Source organism: Phodopus roborovskii, unplaced genomic scaffold, assembly GCF_943737965.1.
Source record: "Phodopus roborovskii unplaced genomic scaffold, PHOROB, whole genome shotgun sequence".
Lineage (NCBI taxonomy): Eukaryota > Metazoa > Chordata > Mammalia > Rodentia > Cricetidae > Phodopus > Phodopus roborovskii.
In genome coordinates this window covers 1,608,528-1,630,747 of record NW_026126469.1, presented here as the reverse complement: position 1 = coordinate 1,630,747, position 22,220 = coordinate 1,608,528, and the positions used below count along the sequence as shown (strand labels likewise).

At 38.1% G+C, this 22,220-nt stretch overlaps 1 protein-coding gene across 2 annotated transcripts in view; it reads left to right on the top strand.

The window, feature by feature from the left end:
* The first annotated feature begins 9,532 nt into the window (after window positions 1-9,532).
* Window positions 9,533-22,220, top strand: part of Spidr (scaffold protein involved in DNA repair) — a 217,360-nt gene continuing 204,672 nt past the window's right edge. For both annotated transcript variants that reach the window (XM_051190979.1, XM_051190978.1), the window contains exon 1: window positions 9,533-9,575. In XM_051190979.1, the coding sequence (XP_051046936.1) occupies window positions 9,543-9,575 (33 nt within the window). In that variant the 5' untranslated portion in view covers window positions 9,533-9,542. The remainder of the gene's footprint in view (window positions 9,576-22,220) is intronic.

Below are 22,220 nucleotides of genomic sequence, written 5' to 3'. Positions count from 1 at the left end.
CTGGTCACATTCAGAATCTGTATGTATGTCAGTATGTACTTTCAACTTTCCAAAGCAACTGGAGGCCTCAAGTTGATCAACTCTAAAGATTGTTTTTGCTTCTTTAGTAGTTACTATCTTTCTGCTATAAGTATATGATGTCACAACCAAGAACAGCCACCAAGATGGCTAAAGATTGAAAAAGTAACAGTCTCCCACAATACAAAACTGTTTATGGCAGAAGCAGAATGTTGGGACAGAAACTCAGAATGATTTTTTTTTTTCCTTTTGGTTTCTTCAATGGGGTCTCTCTCTTATGTAACAGCCCTAACTGTCCTGGAAGTCACTCTGTAATCCAGGCTGGCCTCAAACTCACAGAGCTAAAAAAAAAAAACAAACCAAAACAAACAAAACAGAAAAAAATAAATAAATAAAAAGCAATGAAAAATAAAATAAATAAAAACCATGCTTTCCTTTTCAAAAATATGGTTCTTATTTTATTTTTGTTTTCCAGGGTTCATATTTTGTACAGTTTAAACCGAATAATAAAAAGGTAGTAATTAAAAAAAGGTAATAATTTTCTCCTAACTTGAAAATAAAATTTTTCTTTATGTTAAAAAAGTCATATATTTAAAAGTACAGAGTTTTGAGTAAGGATTTCTAATGCCATTAGAATATAATCTAATTGTTTTAGGATTTTTATTGCTGTAAAGAGACACCATGACCAGGGCAACTCTTATAAAGGAAAACATTTAACTGATGTGGCAGCTTACAGTTCAGAGGTTCAGTCCATTATCATCATGGTGGGGTTCTGGTGGCGTGCAGGCAGACATGGTGCTGGCTACATCTTGATTAGAAGGTAACAGGAAATGAACTCTGACACTGAGTGAAACTTAAGCAAGAGACCTCAAAGTCTGTCCCTACCATGACACAATTCCTTCAATAAGGCCATAGCCACTTCAACAAAGCCACACCTCCTAATAATGCCACTCCCTATGAGTTCATGGGGGCCAATTACATTCAAACTACCATACTGAACAACAGTCAAACATAAAATTGGCAAGTGAAACAAAATAATAATTTCAAAATCTATCCTTTTATCTGGCTATATGTAAATATAATTATATATACTTATGTTTATGAAATGTTTATACAATATTAAATCAGTTTATAAAAATGGACATATTAATTAAAACTGTCATATTAGCCCACTTTCCTTTTAGTTCATAGAGTAATTAAAGTTTTAAAACAAAACTTCAATAGTATATGTAAGTGAACAATTTTAGGCAAGATGTCTATTTTCTTGTTCATTGTCTCAACTATGATTCTACAAGTGGTATACAGAACCCCCTAGATGGATTCCCCAGATGTAGTGATCCCTGCTCTAAGATACAGTCCTTCTCTTGAATGATTGCTCTTATTTCCTAGAATCCTAAAATTGGAACAATGAACTAGTCCTGTGCTTATAACTTTTCTTAAGTAATTACTATGTGTATTGGTTACTTTCCTACTGTTGTACTACAACATTATGAATAAGGGAATTTATAGAGAGTTTTTTTGGGGTATGTCACCATCATGGGAAAGTATCAGGAATGGCAGCTAGAGTAGCTGAGAGCTTACACCTTGAATCACAAGCAAGAAACAGACAGAGTAACTCAAAATGACCATTATCTAAATTCTCAAAGTTCACTGCCAGTGGCACACCTCTTTCTGAGGTCACACCTCCTAGACCTCCAGTTCTACCAACTGGGGATCAACTATTAACATGTCCCAAACTATCGAGGACATTTCATTCAAATCATCACATTCACTTCCTGGCCCTTATAACCTCATGGCCATATCATAATGTAAGATTTATTTAGTTTAACTTCAAAACTCCCCATAGTCTTTCACAGCCTCAGCACTCATAAAAATATCAAAGTCCTAAAGTCTCTCCTGAGACATAAGTCAATCTGTTAACTGTCATACTTCCAACACATAGCACAGAATATACATTACTGTTTCAAATGGAAGGAATGGTGGCAGGGCGAGAGAATACTGAAACAAGGTAACACTAAAACCCAGCAAGGAAAAATGGCTAATCTTGTAGCTTCATGTCTGGTGTCAAAAGGATTAGATGGCTCTGCCCCTTCTATTTTGCTCTCTGTGGCACACCTTTCTCTCTTGGACTGGTATGCGTTGTATACTGTTCTCCTTGGTAGACACCTCATGGTTCTGACATCTCCTATGCCATTTAAACACATTAGATGTAGACTCTGAGGCACCAAAATGCACTGATGCTACATTAAGGAAAGGAAACAAAGCACTTCCTCTTGGAGTAATTTGACCAAGAATGAGCCCAAGTTTGAATTATTCATTTCTCTCCCTGTATCTTTCAGCTAGTGGCTTTTGGTATTTCTGTGGTCTGTCTCTTATGTGTATCTGACCTGTGCCTGCTGCTTGTGTCCCTCACAAAGGCTTTGGCTGTCATTTATTGAAAGCACAGAGGGCATCACATAGGAAAAGAACAAGGGATACTTAATAGAAATCTTTAACAGCATCTTTTCAACTGACCTCGGCAACAAAACATACTGTAAGCATTGCTGCAAACAGGCTCTCTATATTGATTTCAGCATTCATGGTGAATAGTTCTTGTATAAGGTAACATTTGATTTGTTTGTTACTTTCAGCAGTTACCACAATGAACACATGCACTCATTTATTACTCTGAGCTAGAGGCATGGAAAAGTACATAACTTTTGCTTAAAACTATGCATTAGCTTAGGCTGTAATAGCCGGTAACATGGAGCAGTAACAGTATTATCTTAAACAAACAGGCTGACTACAAAGAAGGATATAAACCTTAAGTCTTATATGACCTTAAGGTATATTACTAACTTGCCTGTGAAGTCCAGCAAAAGTTCCAATCTCTTTGAATGTAAGAGATATTTTCATAACAATTTAATGCTACAGTTTCCAAAATCTTGGTGTCTTCAATACAACCCAGGCTTCACCTCACAGATTTACACGATTGTCTCTCAGGGACTTTTGTCCTCTCAGGGTCATCACAATGGGACTCCTCTGCCACACACTTCAAGGGAAGATATTCTTGACTGAATCCTGGCCATGTGGACAATACAGCCAAGTCTAGTTGTCATTTTGTGATGAATCCTCTTCCTTGTGAACCATATTTGCAGCAGCTTTTTTTTTTTTTTTCCAGCAAGGAAGTCCTTAGCCCTTTCCCTTTTATTATTTGGAAGCTTAGGTGAGTAGGGGGCCTGCCTGAGGACACTTTCCATTTATTCCATTACAAATTAAGGCAGTTCTTAATGGTGATTATCTCTTTAGCAATTACAGTCTTTCTTCCAACCCAAGCAAATTTTGTCAGTGTTCTTCTTTTTTTTTTTCCTTTTTTTCCCCATTTGCTCTTTTTCATTGTAGACCTGAATCAATGATTAGTAATAATCATATGTCAGGATCAATATTTGGCTGTCTTGAAATCTTCTTGACCAAAGAAATTTATGTATTACTTTTATGTTTAGCCACAGGCAAGTTCTTAGAACCAGGGCAAAAAGCAGCCACATTCTTTGCCAAATATCACAAGAATGGTCTGTAGCCCAGATGCTAATGTTTCTCTGGGAACCTAAAGTCTCTGTTGTCCTCACTGCTCTCAGTACTACTAGGATGGCCCATTAAGTTCCACTTATAATGTTAAACTGTTTCTAATTCAAAGTTTCAAATCCTTCTGCATTCCTCTAAAACTCAGTATTATCAGGTAGGACACAGCAATACCCCACTTCTTGTTCTAATTTCTGTTTTAGTTACTTCTGTTGTGATAAAACACAAAGCTATTTATAAAGCAAAAAATTTGTTTGGGCTTATGTTTATAGAAGATTATGTTCATTACTTTCTTAGTTACAGTTCTATTGCTGTGAGGAGACACTATAATTAAGACAACTTATAAAAGAAAGCATTTTATTAGGCTTGCTTACAGTTTCAGAGGTTAGTCCATGGACATCATGGCAGGCAGCATGGTGGCAGACAAGAAAGCATGGCATTGAAACAATAGATAACAGTTCACACCTGATCTATAAGTTGTAGGCAGAGAACCTTAGAATGGGCCTGGTATGAGCTTTTGAAACATCAAAGCCTACCACCTCAATCCTCCCCATACAGGTCCACTAACTGGGGACCAAGTATTCAAATGTATGATCTTTTGAGGCCCTTCTCATTTAGACCACTGCAATTAACCCTGTGGGGAAGCAGTCAGCATGGCAGCAGGCCTGGGGGCTGGAGAGTAAACTGAGCATGTGCTTATTTTCTTTTTGCATTTATTGGTTTAAAATTTTTTCCTACAATGATCTCGGTTATATTTTCTCCATGCCTAACTAGTCCAAAGGTTCCCTACCCACCCTCCTTCATGCTTTCTTCCCCCTCCTGTGTGTGCTCTCCCCCCTTGCAAAAAAAAAAAACCCTGAAAATCAAAACAAACAGTTAAACAAACCAATCCAAAACAAACAAAAAAGCATACCAAAACACAGTGTCTGTCCTGTGTTGGTCAGCAGCTCTAGGGCATTGGGCCTTCCCTGGAGAATGGTTGATCTACTCTGTATCATTCCATTGGAGAAAACTGATTTTCTCTCTCCCTGGAGGTACGAATCACAAGAACGTCTTTAGGGGTGTAATTTTGTTCCCACATTTCCTTCTCTCTGCTGGGATTTTGTCTGGCTTGCACTTGTGGGGGTATTGTACATAATGTTAATGATTCTGTGTTCATATGTGGTCAGTCCTGTTTCCCTGGAATCATCCACTACCTCTGGCTGTTATATTGCTTCTGCTTCTTCTTCCACTTACATCCAGGAGCCTGGTGGGGAGGTTTGGTAAAAGCATTCTGATTAGGGTTGAGTGCTTCAAAGACTCTCACTGCATATTATCCAGTGAGGGCCTGTGTTAATTACCATCTACTTTCACAAACAAGCTTCTCTGAGGAGAGTTCAAGAACTCACATTTTGAACCATAAACAGAGCACAGAGAGTGGCTTGGGTCTGCTTCCAGGAGGACATGACTCTACCAACAAGACCTCCTCCTAAAACTCCCAGGTAGCATCACAAACTGGGCCCAAGTGTTCAAATGCCTGAGACTTTGGGTAGCATCTCATTCAAATTATCACAATGTGCTTTTATAAATAAAGATTTTTTTTATTGTGGTTAAATAAGGATCAGGATAAACAAATAGGCCGAATAGATGTTTATTCAGGGAGAAATAACTTACAACCTAGACAGTTGAACACCAGCAAGTTCCACCGGATGCTCTCCTCTCCGAGTCCCACCAACAAGAGAGCGTTCCCTGGCTCTTCCTCAGACCTCCTTCCACAGGTCACTTCTGCCACCCCCCAATGGGCGTGGTCAGTGCCATAGAAGGAGACAAAGGAAATATCTTACTACAATTTTTGTGTTTTTTTATTCTGACAGTTGCTTACTGTTTCTCTGAGTGCCAGACTTACAATTTTAAAAAAAGTCTTAATAGACTTACTAAAGGTTTAACAATTATCTATGTCAATATTTCTAAGCTTTATATAACAGCTAGATTTTAAAGCACAATTTACACTTTAGTACTGTTAAAACTGACCTTCTTGGTGTTCAACAACCACAATCAGAGTCTAAACCAATGAGGATAAAAAAGCTAAAAGGACAGCTGATATTTTGACCTTCGTTTCTAGCTTTAGTCCCAGGGAATGATGGGGCATCTCTCAAAGCATTCTGCAACTTTGATGATTTACTTATCTTCTTGATCATAGAGGCCATGGATACCCTAGGTGTTGGACTCTAGCCAGCATGTATTATGGAAATAGGAAGGTCAACACAGAAGAAAATCCTGCAGTATTTCCAAGAGAGGTGTATGGCCATCAAGACTTTGACCCTAGTGATGGCATAACTAGTAAGGAGACTAAAGGAATCAGGGGGTTTCTTCTAACTCCTCCTAGTAACCCCCAAAGAACCTTAACTGTCTTTAAAAAGAGAAATGGTTAGTTTTGGTTACCAACATGATCTTCAACACCTAGCAGAAAGTAGAGTTTAAAAAAGTTTATAATAGTAAGACAAAGCACAGAAACAAAAATCTAGACTGTAAAAAGAGACAAAAATAATTCAGGTCTTATATCCCCATTAAATCTTTTGTATGGGCTATCTCAACAGTTCCAGATGTGATACAAATTTAAGCTCTACCTTGGCCCACCTATGAACAGTGCAGAGGAATTGAAGTCAAATTCCAGATTCAATAGAACCAGGGGATTCCAGGCAAGCTGTGTTGATCCCTTTATTGGTTTTTCCTTAAAGTTTTATTTCTGCTTATGTGTCTGTGTACCACATGTATGCAGTGCCCACGGAGTCCATTGGATCCTATGGAAATGAAGATGGTTATTATGCTTGATGTGGGTACTGGCAACCAAACCTGGGTCCTCTGCAAGAACAACAAGTACATTTAGCTTCCAAGTCATCTCTCCAATCCTACATGCCATATTTTTAAAATAACTACAGCCAGAGAACAAGGTATAAAGAATGACTATTCTGAAATGAACATAGCCACAGTTTTTTTTGATTTCTCTGTCTCTCTGTCTCTCTCTCTCTTTCATTTGTTTTTTGAGACTAGGTTTCTCTGTATTGCTTTGGAGCCTGTCCTGGAACTTGCTGTGTAGATCAGGCTGGCCTTGAACTCACAGAGATCCTCCTGCCTCTGCCTCCTGAGTGCTGAGATTACAGGCATGCACCACCAATGCCCGACTTGATCTCTGCTTTTATTGGATTATCAGTCTACATAATGATGTTATTCTTGCTTAAACCCTGTATTTTATCTTGTAAAATTTGTGTCTCCTAGGATATGCAACTATTTCAAACTAAACTCTCTCTGATTCCAACTATTTCCTTCTACAGAAAATACAAATTCTCTTTTACAACCAACAGATAAGGTAGGGAGTTTAGTGGTCTTCCTTAGGCAGAGACTGTGTCTCTCATCAGTGTGCGTTTGGTTATATAAGACTGGCTTATCATAATTGTGCTTCCCAGAAAGATTTTTGGGGTCATAACTTTCAGGAGGAAATTATGGCAGGAGATTATAGTTGAGAAAGCTGTATAATTATTAACATATAGAAGAAATCAATAGGAAGAGAGAGGCAAGAACTCACCCCTCTCCTGGTCTCACACAACAAAGTGAGTATCCTCAAGAAAAACCAAACTGTATGAATATTGGAGTGGGAGGGGACTATGTGGGTGTCCAATAAAGAGTCATGAGGTGCCAGGCACAATGCTTTTGAAGTGCATTTTGTTCTTTTAACTCACTCACTCTCATTCTTGGGAGTACTTCCAGTTTTAGTGTAGACTATTATAATTTTTGTATATTTGTATTTCTAACTACATATCTGTGGTCCAGCTCTTTGCAATGAGACACAGAATTGACACATTTCAACTCCTGCAGGTTCCCTTCAGATTCAAATCTGTAGCTACAAAAGCTTGAGCAGAAATACTCATCAAATAAAAATTTTATAAGAGGAAATGACAGCTTAACATTGGAGCAGGGCTACAGATGGAGTACAAATGCAACAGCAAAACTACACATTTCTAGAAAGACAAAAAAGTACATTTGAAGAAGAAACTAAACTTAGTTTTTATCTTCATGTAGCCCAGGATAGCCTTGAACTCACTATTGCTAACCTTGAATTCAATGCTAGAAATAAATCCTTGTAGTAAACTTTCAATATGAGGTGCACTTAGAGCTTATCAAAGGGTTGCAAGATAAGCAGGACATGCTAGACCCCCTTCTGCCCCAGATGGCAGGTGGTGTCTGCTTGTCTTAGCTCTCCAGGCTATGTGACTGGGCCCACATCAGAAATGAAGGTACTTTCAAGCTGGGGAGTAGTCATTAGATAAGGCATTGCACCCTGAACCAGTAGGATGGGGATCCTGGGAAAGGTGCCATGCTAGAAGAATGTGAAGACTGAAATTCTCTAAAGAATCAGACTGTGGGAAAAGGAGGGAAGAAATTTCTTGCAACTAGGGATTAAAAAAAAAAATTGCTTTGCCAGGTATGGTAGTAAACAGCAAATATCTGAGCACTTGGGAGGCAGCAGCATTCTGTGAGCACTCTATGAGTTGGAAGCCTGCCTGGTCTACATAGTTCTAAGACAACCAGACCTATGTAGAGAGACCCTGTCTCAAAAAAAAAAAAAAAAAAACAAAAAAACAAAAAACAAAACAAAACAAAAAAAACTAAACAAAACCAAAGCAGACAGAAAATCCAGTCTTAGGCCAAGTCAGTATATCAGCATTCTGTCCTTTTGCCCTTTTTCTTTTTTCTTATGCTGGAGTACCTTTTTGCATAGTGGTATATTAAAAACTGCTTCACTTTTAGCAGTCTCTTTAATTTGCTAGTGAGGGTTTCCCACTCTGTTTGTCTTTGGACCTATGGTTCTAAGCTCCATTCTGTATACATTTGTGAATACAGCTTTCTGAGAATCCTTTCCTTTGTCCATGCCAACACTTTTTCAACAGTGCAAATTATTTAGTATTTTTCTTTCATATATATCTTTAGAGTCTTCCTCTGTAAGCCAGTTTCTCTCAAGTCCCATGCCAACACAGTCTCAACAATGAATGATTTAGTATTTTTTTCGATAATAGAAATCTTTACAGGCTCTGCTGTTAATCCAGTTTCCACTTAAGTACCAGCTGTCCTTCCTGTTGGTTTGAAATAGTCTCAAAGCACCCATTAACAAGTATGATCAAAACATCCAAGGAATAAGTGCTTCTTCCAAATTAGATGATCTCTGAACCAGCGTCTAGAAACAAGAATTAATTTCTCTGACGTCACCTCAGATCCATACTATGTGAAATAAACTATAACAAATCCAACTAAAGTTCCTGAAATCTTTTTAAATATCGATAATCTTTGTCCCTTGATACTTGTGAATTTTTTCTCATTAGTTAGGGAAGTTCTTTCTTGGGCTTACTAACATTTTATTACTAATTTGCTAATTATTGTTGAATTCTAGTCTACTTGGGGTTTTTATTTTATGGTTCATTGTTGCTCCACACAACACAGTTTGAAATATGACATCTTAGCTGGGCATTGGTGGTTCACACCTTCAATCCCAGCACTCAGGAGGCAGAGGCAGGCGGATCTCTGTGATTTTGAAGCCAGCCTGGTCTACAGAGCCAGTTCCAGGAAGGCTCCAAAAGCAATACAGAGAAACCCTGTCTCAAAAACCAAAAAAAAAAAAAAAAAAAAAAAAAAAACCAAGAAAGAGAGAGGGAGGGAGGGAGGGAGGAAAAAAAAAGAAAGAAAACAAATATGACAACTTGATCCTGCCAGAGAGCAGCGCCCTCTGTTGATCCTGCTGGAGAGCTGGGCCCTGGGGCATCTAAACTTGAAGAAAACCCATCCTAAGCCTGTGGAACCCTAGCCAAGGTTCCCGGAGGGGCGGGGCACTGAGGGGCAGCTCCCGGAGGGGGCGGAGCGCGCGAGGGGGCGGCTTCCGGAGCTAATGGAATCCGGAAGGGGCGGCGAGTACAAGGGGGCAGCCGCGAGTGTGGGAGATGTCTGGAAGTGGTAGCGCTGGCGGGTCCAAGGTATGTTATGCTGTCGCTATGGAAGCCGAGGCCGGGGCGCGGTTCAGTGAGCTTCTCGTGGCTAGCCCTGGCCCAGTCTGCCCGGCACTCGTGGGCTGTGGCGCCTGCCTGGGGCAGGCTGTCCTCCCTCCCTGCCTTCCTGCCCAGGGCTGCGCGAAAGGTCCTGGGAACCGAGCGCGTGGGTAGCGGTGGCCCGAACGCTGGAGTCTGGCAATTTATTTGTCTCTGTTTTATTCTGTTGCTTAACACACCAAGACAGCAGGTATCGTAACTACACTTTGCTTTCCCGCCCAAACTTTCTGAGAGGAGTAGCTTCTCGTATGTGTGCACTGTAGGCTTGGCGTGCAGGAACCGTACGTGAATGACATTTAAGTGAATGTACCTTATCTTCACTGCACCTCATTGTGTTCCTCTTGGAGCACAGTTTGCCTTTTCAAAGTTTCTCACTTACAGATGTTTTTGTTTCATAATACTCAAAATTTAAAACAGTTTCGAACTGCCATGTGAGTGCTGGCATTGAATCTGGGTGCTCTGGAAGAGCAGTCAGTACTCTTAACTGCTGAGCCATCTGTCTAGGCCATGTCTTGGGCAGTCTTAACACATTGGTTTGAATGCCACTACTGTATAGACATGTCACAGCGTCATTATTTTTGCTTTCCAGGACCTAACAAGTTTTCCTAATTTAGTAATCTAGTGTTTTTGACTTTTTATTTTCTGCCCTCTTCATTCTGTTTTAATATTTTTTCTTTTCAGTTGTCGTGTTGTTGCTGTGTCAAAGTTTTCTCAAAACTAAAGCATTTTCAATCAGTATTGCTACCAAAGGCTAGAAATCTGAGTGTAGCTTAGCCCTGTGGGTCTAGCTCAAGGATTCCCATAGGGTCTTCTTCCAAGTTTGCTGAGGTAGTGGTTGGTAAGTTTCAGTTTGTTATTTCCATAGGGTGGCTTAAAACAGAGAAGTGGACATTCTCAGTCATGTAACAGGCTGGCCCTGAATTCACTGTAAGTGAAGGTGGTCTTGAACCTCCTTATTCTGCCTCTGCCATCAGGTACCACCACACCTGGCTTTCATTTAAGATTTAATTTGTTGTTCTGGGAGTGAGGAGGGTGCAGGGCTCAGTTGGAACTTATGTAGGTGAGGCTGGCCTCAAACCTGCAGTGATTATCTTCCTCATTGCTGCGATTACAAATGTAAGCCAGCACATAAAGCTTCATTTAATTCTCTCATCACTCCTTTGAAGAGGTACTATTTGTCTCTTTTAGGGATGGTGAAAGTGACTCCTTGCAGGAGGTTAAGGGATTTGCCCAGTGTACATAGCACTCAGGTGTCTCTCATGACTTGCTTGCTTTCTGTTCATGCTTCATGCTCTTTTACACATTCCATGATATGGCCAGGTTTAATTCTTTTCTTTTTCTCCTCTTCTGGTTTTTGAGACAGGGTTTCTCTGTGTAGTCTTGTCTGTCCTGGAACTCACTCTGTAAATAAGGCTGACCTCAAACTCACAGAGATCTGCCTGCCTCTGCCTCCCGAGTGCTGGGGCCATGTCTATACTTTTGATTCCTTAGTATAAACATTATAAGATTAGGAATGATGTCTCCAATTCATGCTCCCCAGAGCAACTGCCATAACTGGTAAATATGTGATGAACTTATGAGTATACTAGGTATGAAGAAACATGGAGAAATACCCTGATCACAAATTTAATATCAGTTTCACCTCTTTAACTTTGTGCTCAAAGAGTTTTGGACAAGACACTGTTGACCTAAACAACAGCTAAAGAGATATTTCTAAAGACTGATGATACTCATTTGAGATGTGTATACTGTAGTAAAATATAAGCACATTCAAAGACAATGAAGCAAGGGGAGACTTTAAGAGAAAAATAAGGAAAATTGTGTTTTTCTGATGACCATTTTTGCCTTTTAGTGTTACTGTGATGAAAACCATGACCAAAGCAACTTGAGGATGAAAGGGTTTATTAGGCTTATATTTCCACATTACAATTTATCATCAAAGAAAGTCATGATAGGAACTGAAGCAGGGCAGGAACGTGGAGGCAGAAGCTGATGCAGAAGCCATGGAGGGATGCTGCTTACTGGCTTGCTTCCCCATGGCTTGCTCAGCCTGCTTTCTTTCTTTTTTTTTTTTATTTATTATTTTACATATCAACCCCAGTTCCCTCTCCCTCCCATTCTCCCATGCCCCCCATCACCCCTCCCATCCCATTCCCCACCCACTCCACAGGGAGGGTGAGGTCTTCCAGGAGGGATCATCAAAATCTGTCAAGTCATTTGGAGTAAAGCTTAGGCCCTTCCTCCTATCTCTAGGTTAAGGGAGTATCCCCCCATGGGGAATGTTCAGCCTGCTTTCTTATAGAACCCAGGACCACCAGCCCAGGGACTGTATCACCCACAATGGGCTGGACTTTGACCCATGTATATCAATTAAAAAATTGTCCTGTAGGTTTGCCTGCAACCTGATCTTATGGAGGTTCCTTCCTCTAAGATATCTCTAGCTTGTGTCGTGTTTACATAAAACTAGCCAGCACATCTTTTCCAACATGACTTCAAGTCGACCTTTTATAAGTGCTTCTTGCTTGATGGCTCTCACTTGGTAGACATTATTTACACACATTGTATACTTACTTTAGAATTGAAGTATGGCTTTTGATTTTCAGGAAAGAAGGAGAGAGGAGCTATCAGTAAGAGTGCTTCACTGTTCTAGAAGGATTTAGTTCTTTACAGAATAAGGTTAGTTTTAGGGAATAGGAAGAAGTTTGAAAGCTGAGTAGATGGAAGTTTTGTGGAACTTTGTAATGGCTGATATTTTTTCCCTTAGGGAAGGTGTGGCTGGTCAAGTTAGGTTTACGTGGAGATACATTAAGAAATTTGAGTATGGAATGCTGCTTTGTGTTTGAGTCTAGAGGTTTAGGAAATGAGTAAGAATATTCACCAAAACTGACTGTGGTAGTTTAAATGTAATGGCCCTCATAACTCACAGGGAGTGTCACTTTTAGGAGATGTGGCTTGTTGGAGTAGATATGGCCTTGTTGGAGGAAGTGTGTCACTGGAGGTAGACTTTGAAGTCTCATATATGCTCAAGTCACATCCAGTGTCTCAAACCACTTACTGTTGCCTTTGGGTCAAGCTGTAGGATTCCAAGCTCCTTTTCCAGCACCATGTCTGCCTGCATGCCACCATGTCACACCATGATGATAATGGACTAAATCTCTGAAACTGTAAGCCACCCCAATTAAATATTTTTCTTTATAAGAGTTGCTGTGATCATGTGTCTCTTCACAGCAATAGAAACCCTGACTAAGACACTGATCAAAGACATACTATTACAAATATGGAAAGAGCTAGACTTATCTTTGGTTCATTTTACAGTAGTCCTATTATTGGTTAAGTTGGCTGTAGTGCTAGTACTTAAAAGGCAATACTGAAATAAATAGTTGGTCCTAGAGTGCAGAATGACATGGGGATAATCTCAGTTGGAAGAGGGATAATGACTGATACAGCCAGTGGAAAAGTTCCACTGAATTCCCAGACACAAGCCTAGTCAGAAACTCACTGGTGGTGCTTGTGTGTGGGAGGAGGTCATGATAGTTATTGATTGGCATTTTTAAGTGAAATAATAGAATGAATGGCTAGAATCCTTATTTGTAGACTTAGATTTTCATGGGAGAAAGTTTAACACATTGTACTAGCTCTCTGACTTGGAAAGAATACAATATTTCTCAGTTGTAATTTCTTTGTAAAGTCTAGATAATACCTATTTTTTCAGGGTTGGCAAGAGGACTGACTAATAAAAATGCTTGGGATGATGTACTAAGCATGTAAACAATCAATACATGTCAGTAATAATGAAATCTTAACAATAAAACTATAACTAAGGTTATTTGTATGAGAATAATAAGCATCCACTACTGTTTATATTCTTAATTTTCCTGGAATTGCTTTCTTTCATGTTGGCAACAAGGACTAAGAGGAGGGGTTAATTTTTAAAGGTGCTCAATGATGGTAGAAAAGTCTTAGAATTATTTTGATATGAGGAGTTTGGGGTTCAGTTTAATGTTCGAGTCATCTTAATGGATAATGTGCTCACTATAACTCTGTCTTTGGATATCAATATTTAATATTGCCTTAAAGTTGTCATATCCTTAAAGTGGAAGACAGACAGCTAACTTATTGAAGAATATAACAAATAATTTACATAGAATACCTCATCAAAGAAATATTTGTTCATAGATGAGGTAAAATAGTGTGAAAAATTCATCATGAAAACATCAACCACTTCCCATATTCATTTCCTTCATATATTTTTGAGGCAGTTATAGGTTGACATAATTGTGAGAAATAATAGAGATCTCAGATGCGTTTATTCAGTTTCCCCAATGATAATATTTTTCAAAACTATACTGCAATCAAGACATCAGTATATTGACATTATTATATTCTAACTAACTACAAAATTTCCAAGTCTCTTCTCCCCTCTTCAGTGTCTTTTCCCCTTTCTATGTGAATGTATTTGTCCAAAAAAAATTCATAATCTATAAACAAAAAAACAAACCAAACAAAAAACCACCACCACTACCAACAAAAATCCTACCATAGATAGGGTCGCTTATAAATAACAGAAATTTGTTTTTCACAGCTACATTGTGCTAGATCAAAGCTCTGACAGAGTCATTGTCTCCTGAGGGCCCACATTCTGGTTTACTCAGCCATTTTGCTATGCCATCCTGTGGTGGTGGTGTTGGGGAAATGAGAGAACTCAGGATCTCTTTTTAAATTTATTTTTTAGGTTTTAGCCAAAGTAATGGGTTTTATTCTGGCATTTCCCCACATATGTGTTATTCTACTTAAATTCATTCCCTCTCCCCACTGCCCTATTCTCCTTTGGTGGACACCCTTTTCTCAGACAGCCCTTCTTGCTTTTTCTTGTTTGCTTTTTATTTTATTTTGAGACAGGATCTTGTGTTCTAGGGTAGCTTTAAACTCAGTATGTAAGCAACACTAAATATTCTAGGATAGCTTCAAGTTCAGTATGTAAGCAATACTATGGCTTCATGAAATTCCATTATGTATTTATTACATTTTTGTTTTTAATCCATTCATTTGTTGATGGACATTTTGCCTGGTTCCATATACTGGCAACCATGAGTGGAACAGCAATAAACATGGATATTCAAATATCTTTTTGGTATGTTGACTTAGTCAACAAAGTCTGGCACACCAATTTGAGGCAGGAAGGACCAATCCTCTCCCCCCTGTATCAAGGCTGAACAAGGTATCCTACCATAGGGAATGGGCTCCAAAAAGCCCTAGGATGGGTGCTGGTGCCACTGTCAGGGACATCCCCCCAACAGATCAAGTCATAATTGTCACCCACATTCAAAGAGTCTAGTTTGGTCCCATGTAGGTCCCCCAGTTGTCAGTCCCTTAGTTCATGAGCTCCCACTAGCTTGGGTCAGCTGTCTCTGGTTTTCCCCATCATGATCTAGACCCCTGCTCCCTCTTGTTCATATGATCCCTCCTGTCTCCCTTTAACTGAACTTCAGGAGCTCAGCCCATTGCTTGGCAGTGGTTCACTGCATCTGCTTCCATCAGTTACTGGATGTAGGTTATATGATGACAATTAGGGCAGTTGCTTATCCGATTAAAAGGGAAGGTTCTTTCAGAGACCCTCTCCACTATTGCTAGGAGTCTTAGCTGGGGTCATCCTTGTGGATTCCTGAGATTTTTTTCTAGCAAAACGTTTCTTCCAACCCCATACCATCTCCCTCTATTAAGATACCTCTTTCATTTCCCCATCTGTTCCCCCCCTCTTTCATCTTGATTTCTCATGTTCCTATTCCCCAGCCCTTCCCTTCACAGTTTACCCAGGAGATCTTACCTATTTTCCCTTCTTGGGGCCTTCCATGTGTGTCCCTATTATGGTGCTCTTTTTACCCAGCTTCTCCGAGGTTGTGGATTATAGACTGGTTATCCTTTGTTTTACATCTAATACCTACTTATGAATGAGTACATACTGTATGTGTCTTTCTGGGTCTGAGTTATGTAGGGAGTAAGGTTTTCCGCCCGCTGCTGGTTTTGTCCCGCCGTGCCAGCCCCAATTAAGAGACTGTATTTGATACAATGCTATTGGCCCTGTACTAGTTTCTTGTCGGCTAGCTCTGTCTTAAGTATTAACTCATTTTTATGTATTTCCACGTGGTTTCACCTTCTGGGGAGTGGGGCAGGCATCTCCTCTCCCCGGTCTCTCCATGCTGACTCCTCCTTACTACTTCCTCTTTCCTCCTCTTCTCCTAGTTCCTCCTATCTAGCTTTCCTATTGGCCAACAGTGCTTTATTCATTAACCACTATGAGAAACATATACAGAATGACATCTCCCATCAGAGTTACTTCACTCAGGATGTTTTTTTCTAGTTCTATCCATTTGCCTGCAAACTGCATGATGTCACTGTTTTTATACCTGAGAAATACTCCACTGTGTAAATGTACCACATTTTCTTTATTCATTCTTTGGTTGATGGGCATCTAGGTTGTTTCCAGGTTCTGGCTATTACAAATAATGCTGCTATGAATATAGTTGAGCAAATGTCCTTGTGGTGTGAATGTGCATCCTTTGGGCATATGTCCGAGTGCTATTGCTGGATCTTGAAGTAGGTTGATTCTCAGTTTTCTGAGAAACTGCCATACTGATTTCCAAAGTGACTGTACACGTTTGCACTCCCACTAGCAATGGAGGAGTGTCCCCCTTTCTCCACATCATCTCCAGCGTAAGCTGTCATCAGTTCTTTTGATCTTAGCCATTCTGATTAGTGTAAGATGGTATCTCAGAGTCGTTTTGATTTGCATTTCCCTAATGGCTAAAGATGTTGATCAAATCCTGAAATGTCTTTCAGTCATTTGAGATTCTTCTGTTTAACTCTGTAGCCCATTTTTTTTTTTTTTTAATTGGATTTGATATTTTGGTGTTTAGTTTCTTGAGTTCTTTGTATATTTTGGAGATCAGCCCTCTGTCAGGTGTGGGGTTGGAGAAGATCTTTCCCATTCTGTAGGCTGCTGTTTTGTCTGTTGACAGCGTTCGTTGCCTTACAGAAACTTCTCAGTTTTAGGAGGTCCCATTTATTCGTTGTTGTTCTCAGAGTCCGTGCTACTGGTGTTACATTTAGGAAGTGGTCTCCTGTGCCAATGTATTCAAGGCTGTTACCCTCTTTATCGTCTATCAGGTTCAATGTACCTGAATTTATGTTGAGGTCTTTCAACCACTTGGACTTGAATTTTGTACATGTGAATAGCAATGGATCTATCTACAGTCTTCTACAAGTCAACATCCAGTTATGCCAGTACCATTTATTGAAGATGCTTTATTTTTTTTTTCCTTTGTCAAGAATCAGGTGTTCATAGGTGTGTGGGTTATTATCAGTGTCTTCAATACAGTTCCATTGATCCAGGTGCCTGCTTTTATGCAAATACCAAGTTGTTTTTTATTACTGTAGCTCTATAGTGGAGTTTGAAGTCAGGGATGATGATGCCTTCAGAAGTTCCCTAATTGTACAGGATTGCTTTGGCTATTCAGGCTCTTTTGTTTTTCCCCTATGAAGTCCAGTAATGTTCTTTCAAGGTCTGTGAAAAATTGTGTTGGGATTTTGATGGTGATTGCATTGAATCTGTAGATTGCTTTTGGTAAGCTTGCCATTTTTACCATGTTGATCTACCTATCCAAGAGCATGGGAGATCTTTCCATTTTTCTGCTATCTTCTTCAATTTCTTTCTTCAGAGACTTAAAGTTTTTGTCATACAGGTCTTGACTTGGTTGGTTAGAGTTATTACCCCAAGATATTTTATGTTGTTTGTGGCTATTGTAAAGGGTGATGTTTCTCTGATTATGTTCTTAGCACCTTTATCATTTGTTTATATGAGGGCTACTGATTTTTTTGAGTTAATCTTGTATCCTGCCACATTGCTGAAGGTGTTTATCCTGGTGGAATGATTGGAGTCACTTATGTATACTATCATATTATCTGCAAATAGTGAAAGTTTGAGTTCTTCCTTTTCAATTTGTATCCTCTTTATCTCCTTTTGTGTCTTATTGCTGTAGCTAGAACTTCAAGTATTATATTGAAGAGCTATGTCTTGGACTTGTTTGATTTTTTTTTTTTCTCATGATTTTCTTGGCTTTCTAAGGGTTTTATTGATTTTTTTCTCCATTTTTTTTTTTGTCTTTTTCTCCATTTCTTTAAGGGAATTTTTCCTATCTTCATAAAATTATTTGTAAGATCATTTCCTTATTTTTCATCTGTATTGGGCTAGTCAGGTCTTGCTGATGTAGTACCACTGGTTTCTGGTCATGCCATATTGTTCCTTGCGGACAGGCTCACACAGAGACATCCATCCATCCACATAATTTAAAATAAATCTTTAAAAAGTTTTCATTATAGAGATCTTTAGCCTCTGTGTATAGATATTAGTATTTGAAGCTATTGTGAATGGGGTCTTCTCCCCTGCATTCTTTTTTGGGAAGTGTGAAAAAATTACTGGCTGTTGTAAAGATTACTTTTTATTATTATGTCTAAGCATATATGCATGCTGTGTGGGTTCCACATCTCAGGTGAGGAGTTCAGAGGGTGACTATGGAGTTGGTTTTCTCCTCCTACTTTAATGTGGGTTTGAGCCAGGCTTGGAGAGTAAATGCCTTTACACACTGAGTATCTTGCTGGCCCAAAATTTTATATATATCTTTTTGATGTATTTTGCTTGCAAAATATTGAGAACTTTTGAATCTGTGTACATAAAAGTTATTGGCCTGTAGTATTTCAATTAAAAACTTTAAATTTATTGTTGGTTTTGGTATTAGAGTGATATTGACTTCATAGAAAGGCATTGCGAATGCTCTTGTTCTTTTTTTAAAAAAATAGTTTAAGAAGGATATAAATATATCTACTATATATAGTGCTTGTTGGGTGTGTATGCATGTGCCTACTGAACATTCTCACTGTCTCTTTTAGTAGTTTTTCTGGATTCTACACTATACATACACAAGTTTTCTTAGTCTGCATATACATATTTTACCATTTGAAGTGAATTATAGGAAATTTTCTTTTATATACATTAGGAAAGGAAAACCATCATTTCCCCCTACTGTCACTTTCAACATGGTCACTTCTATTACTCAGATGTGTAGGAGTTTTACCTTTGTTCTGGTCGGTTTCTCAGTTAATCTTTTTTTTTTAATTAATTAATTAGTTAATTAATTAATTTTATATAACCAAGTCCATTTAAATGAAAACAAACATTTATAGACAATATTTGGGAATTTGGGCGTCGTTCTTTCCAAACTACTTCCTGCTGGTAAGGGGTGCTGTCATGGGGGAATTCTAAGAAGATGCAGAAATCCTGGCTGTAGTCTGTAAGGCTGCTTTGTCCAGCTGTTTTGAATGTAGGATCAACTGGTACTCTGTTTCAGGCTTTTCTCAGTTAATCTTAACTGACTTTAAGTTTATCTCCATTTAGATAATCTTTGCTTTGGGTTTCTCATGTGGAGCTTTTATTTTGTTGATCTGTGTTCCCATATTTCTACTCTCTCTAGTTATTTTGAAGCCATGTAGAAGAATGTTAAAGGACTTTTCTGCATCTATTGAGATGAACATGTAAGTTTTGGCTTTAAGTATATTTATGTGATTTATTACATTTACTGACTTAAAAGTTTGAACAAGCGCTACATTTCAGGGATAAAGCCAACTTGGTCATGGTGGTTAATCTTTTGGATGTATTCTGCAAGTGTTTTATTGAGTATTTTTGAGTCTATGTTCATAAAGATTATTGGTCTGTAGTATTTCAATTAAAAACTTAAAATTTATTGTTGGTTTTGGCATTAGAGTGATCTGACTTCACAGAAAGGTTTTGTGAGACTACCCCTGTTGCCGTTTTGTTTGTTTGTTGTTTACTTTTAATGGTTTAAGAAGGCTTCTGGCTATAGGTCTTATTTGAATGTCTGGTGGAATTCTGCTGTAATTCTCTGGTCCTGGACTTTTCTTTGTTGGAAGACTTTTTGTTATTTCAGTCTTGTTTGTTATCAATCTGCTTGGTCAGTGTTTTATTTTTGGTTTAGTTTTGGACATTTGGCTGAATTCAGAAATTGATTTCTTTTTTTAAAGGTTTTTCAGCTCAGTGGAGTACTGTTGTAATGTTTCCTTGTTTATTTTTGATTTGGGTCTGTCATTTTCATTTATTTTGTTTTACTTTTGTTTTTGGTTGGGCTGTTTCTGTCAATCTTAATTTCCAAAAATAACAACAAAACAGCTCTTACATTCATTGATCTTTGTTTCTATTTCATTGGTTTCTGTTCTTATTTTTATTATTTCTTGTTCTTGACTGGGATTGGATTCCATTCTTTTCCCCCAAAATTTTTGGATTGCATCATTAAGTAATTTATTTGTGCTGTTTCTGATTAAAAAAAAATATATAATATATATGTATATTATATATATGTACTTAAAAAGCTATAAATTTCCTTTATAGGATTGCTTTTTCAGTATGTGCCTTATGTGTTGTTATGTTTTGTTTCATTTCTATTTAGTTTCAGGAAAAACTTTATTTCTTTCTGGTTTCTTCTTTGACCCATTCATCATGCAGGAATGAGCTGTTGAATCTCCATGAGTTTGTGTATTTACTAGAGATTTGTTTGTTGTCAATTTTAAGTTTTATTGCATTGTGGTCAGATAGGATACAAGGAGGGATTTTAGTCTTTGAATTTGTTAAGATTTGTTTTATGTCCCAGCATGTGGTCTATTTTAGAGAGGCTTTTATGTGTTGCTGAGTAGATGTTATTCTTTGGTGTCTGAGTGCAATATTCTGTAGATACTTCTTAGGTCTATTTGATGTATGTTGTCAATTCTAATATTTCTGTTTTTGTCTGGATGACTTGTCATCAGACAGAGTGATGTATTGCAATCACTATTAATGGGTTGATGTTAATCTATTTAATCTATGTCTTTAAATCCAGGATTAGAGTTTTTTTTTTTTTTAAATGAAATTTAGCACCCCAGAGTTTGGTGAATATAATTTGAGGATAGTAATGTCTTCTTGGTTAACTGTTCTCTTGGTTAGAATATAGTATCTGTCTTTATCTCTTAAGATTTATTTCAGTTGAAGTATATTTTGAAATTATTCTGATCATGCCTGTTTTCTTCCTGGTTTCATTTGATTGAGTGCATTTATTTGTACTTAAACTCCAAGGCAGTGCCTGTCTTTAAAACTGAGATGTGTTTCTAATAGACAACAGATTTTGCTTCTTGATTCACTCAGTCAGCCTGTGCCTTTTGATTGGGTAATTGAGGCCATTGTTGTTTAAAGTTTCTATTGCAGTATGTGTGCTATTTTCTGCCATTTTGTGGTCAATTTTTGGTGGTGGTGTTTGTGTTCTCAGTGGTATTTGTGTTTTAATGATTATGTCTTCCTATTTCTTCCCACAATCTCTCTCTTATGCTCATTTCTTTCCCTTGTCAGAAATAATGCCTGGGTATTTTCTTAGGTTTAGTTTGCTGGATATAAATTTTTGAAGCTGTTTATGTTGTGGAATTTTTTTCCTTCAACTACAGCAGATTATTTTGCTTGGCATATTAATCTAGGATGGCTGTCATTGTCTTTTAGGACTTGGAATGAGTTGTTCCAGGCTCTTCTGGTTTCCAAAGTTTCCTTTGATAAATCAGCAGTTATTCTGATGGGTTTTCCTTTATATATCGATTGTGGTTTTCCACTGGTAGCTTTCAATACTCTTTCTTTGTTCTATATACTTGGTGTTTTAACTATGATATGCCTTGGAGTGTTTTCCTTACCAGACTTACCTGTTTTGTGTTCTGTGTGTTTCTTTTGTATGAGTGTGATTTTTCTTAGTTTGGAGAAGATCTTGTTACAAGAAGATCTGGTTTATGGCATTGACCTGGGATTCTTCTTCCTTATCTATTATTTGAAAGCTTGGTCTTTTTATGGTGTCTGAAATTTCTAGTCTATTCCTTTCCTGTGATTTTTAAGAATTTTTCATATTGCTTGCTTCTTTGGGCCTAGATTCTTTCTTTGTTTTCCAGCTCTGATATTTTATCTGCTGTTTGATTAATTTCTACTTGTAAGGCTCTACTTCAAGTTTTCTAGTGGGTTATTGAGTTTTTCAATTACATTTTCATTTCAGTTTGAGTCCCCTTCAATGTTTCTGTGTTCTTATTGAATTCATTTTTTTTCCTTTCAACACTTTATTGTTATGAAAGACCTTGAAATATTTCAGTGATTTTTTCCCACTTTAATATCAAAAGTTTTTTATTTTATATAACCAAGTCCATTTAAATGAAAACAAACATTTATAGACAATATTTGGGAATTTGGGCGTCGTTCTTTCCAAGCTACTTCCTGCTGGTAAGGGGTGCTATCGTGGGGGATTCGAAGAAGATGCAGAAATCCTGGCTGTAGTCTGCTTTGTCCAGCTGTTTTGAATGTAGGATCACCTGGAACTGTTTCAGGTGATCTGGCTTGATCAAACCACATTAGTCTGGAAGGAATCCACATCTTTTCATTTTCTGTGGAAACAAAAATAGAAATCCTTTTCCCCAGTAATTTGTCCTCTGTCTATATTTGCAGATGATATG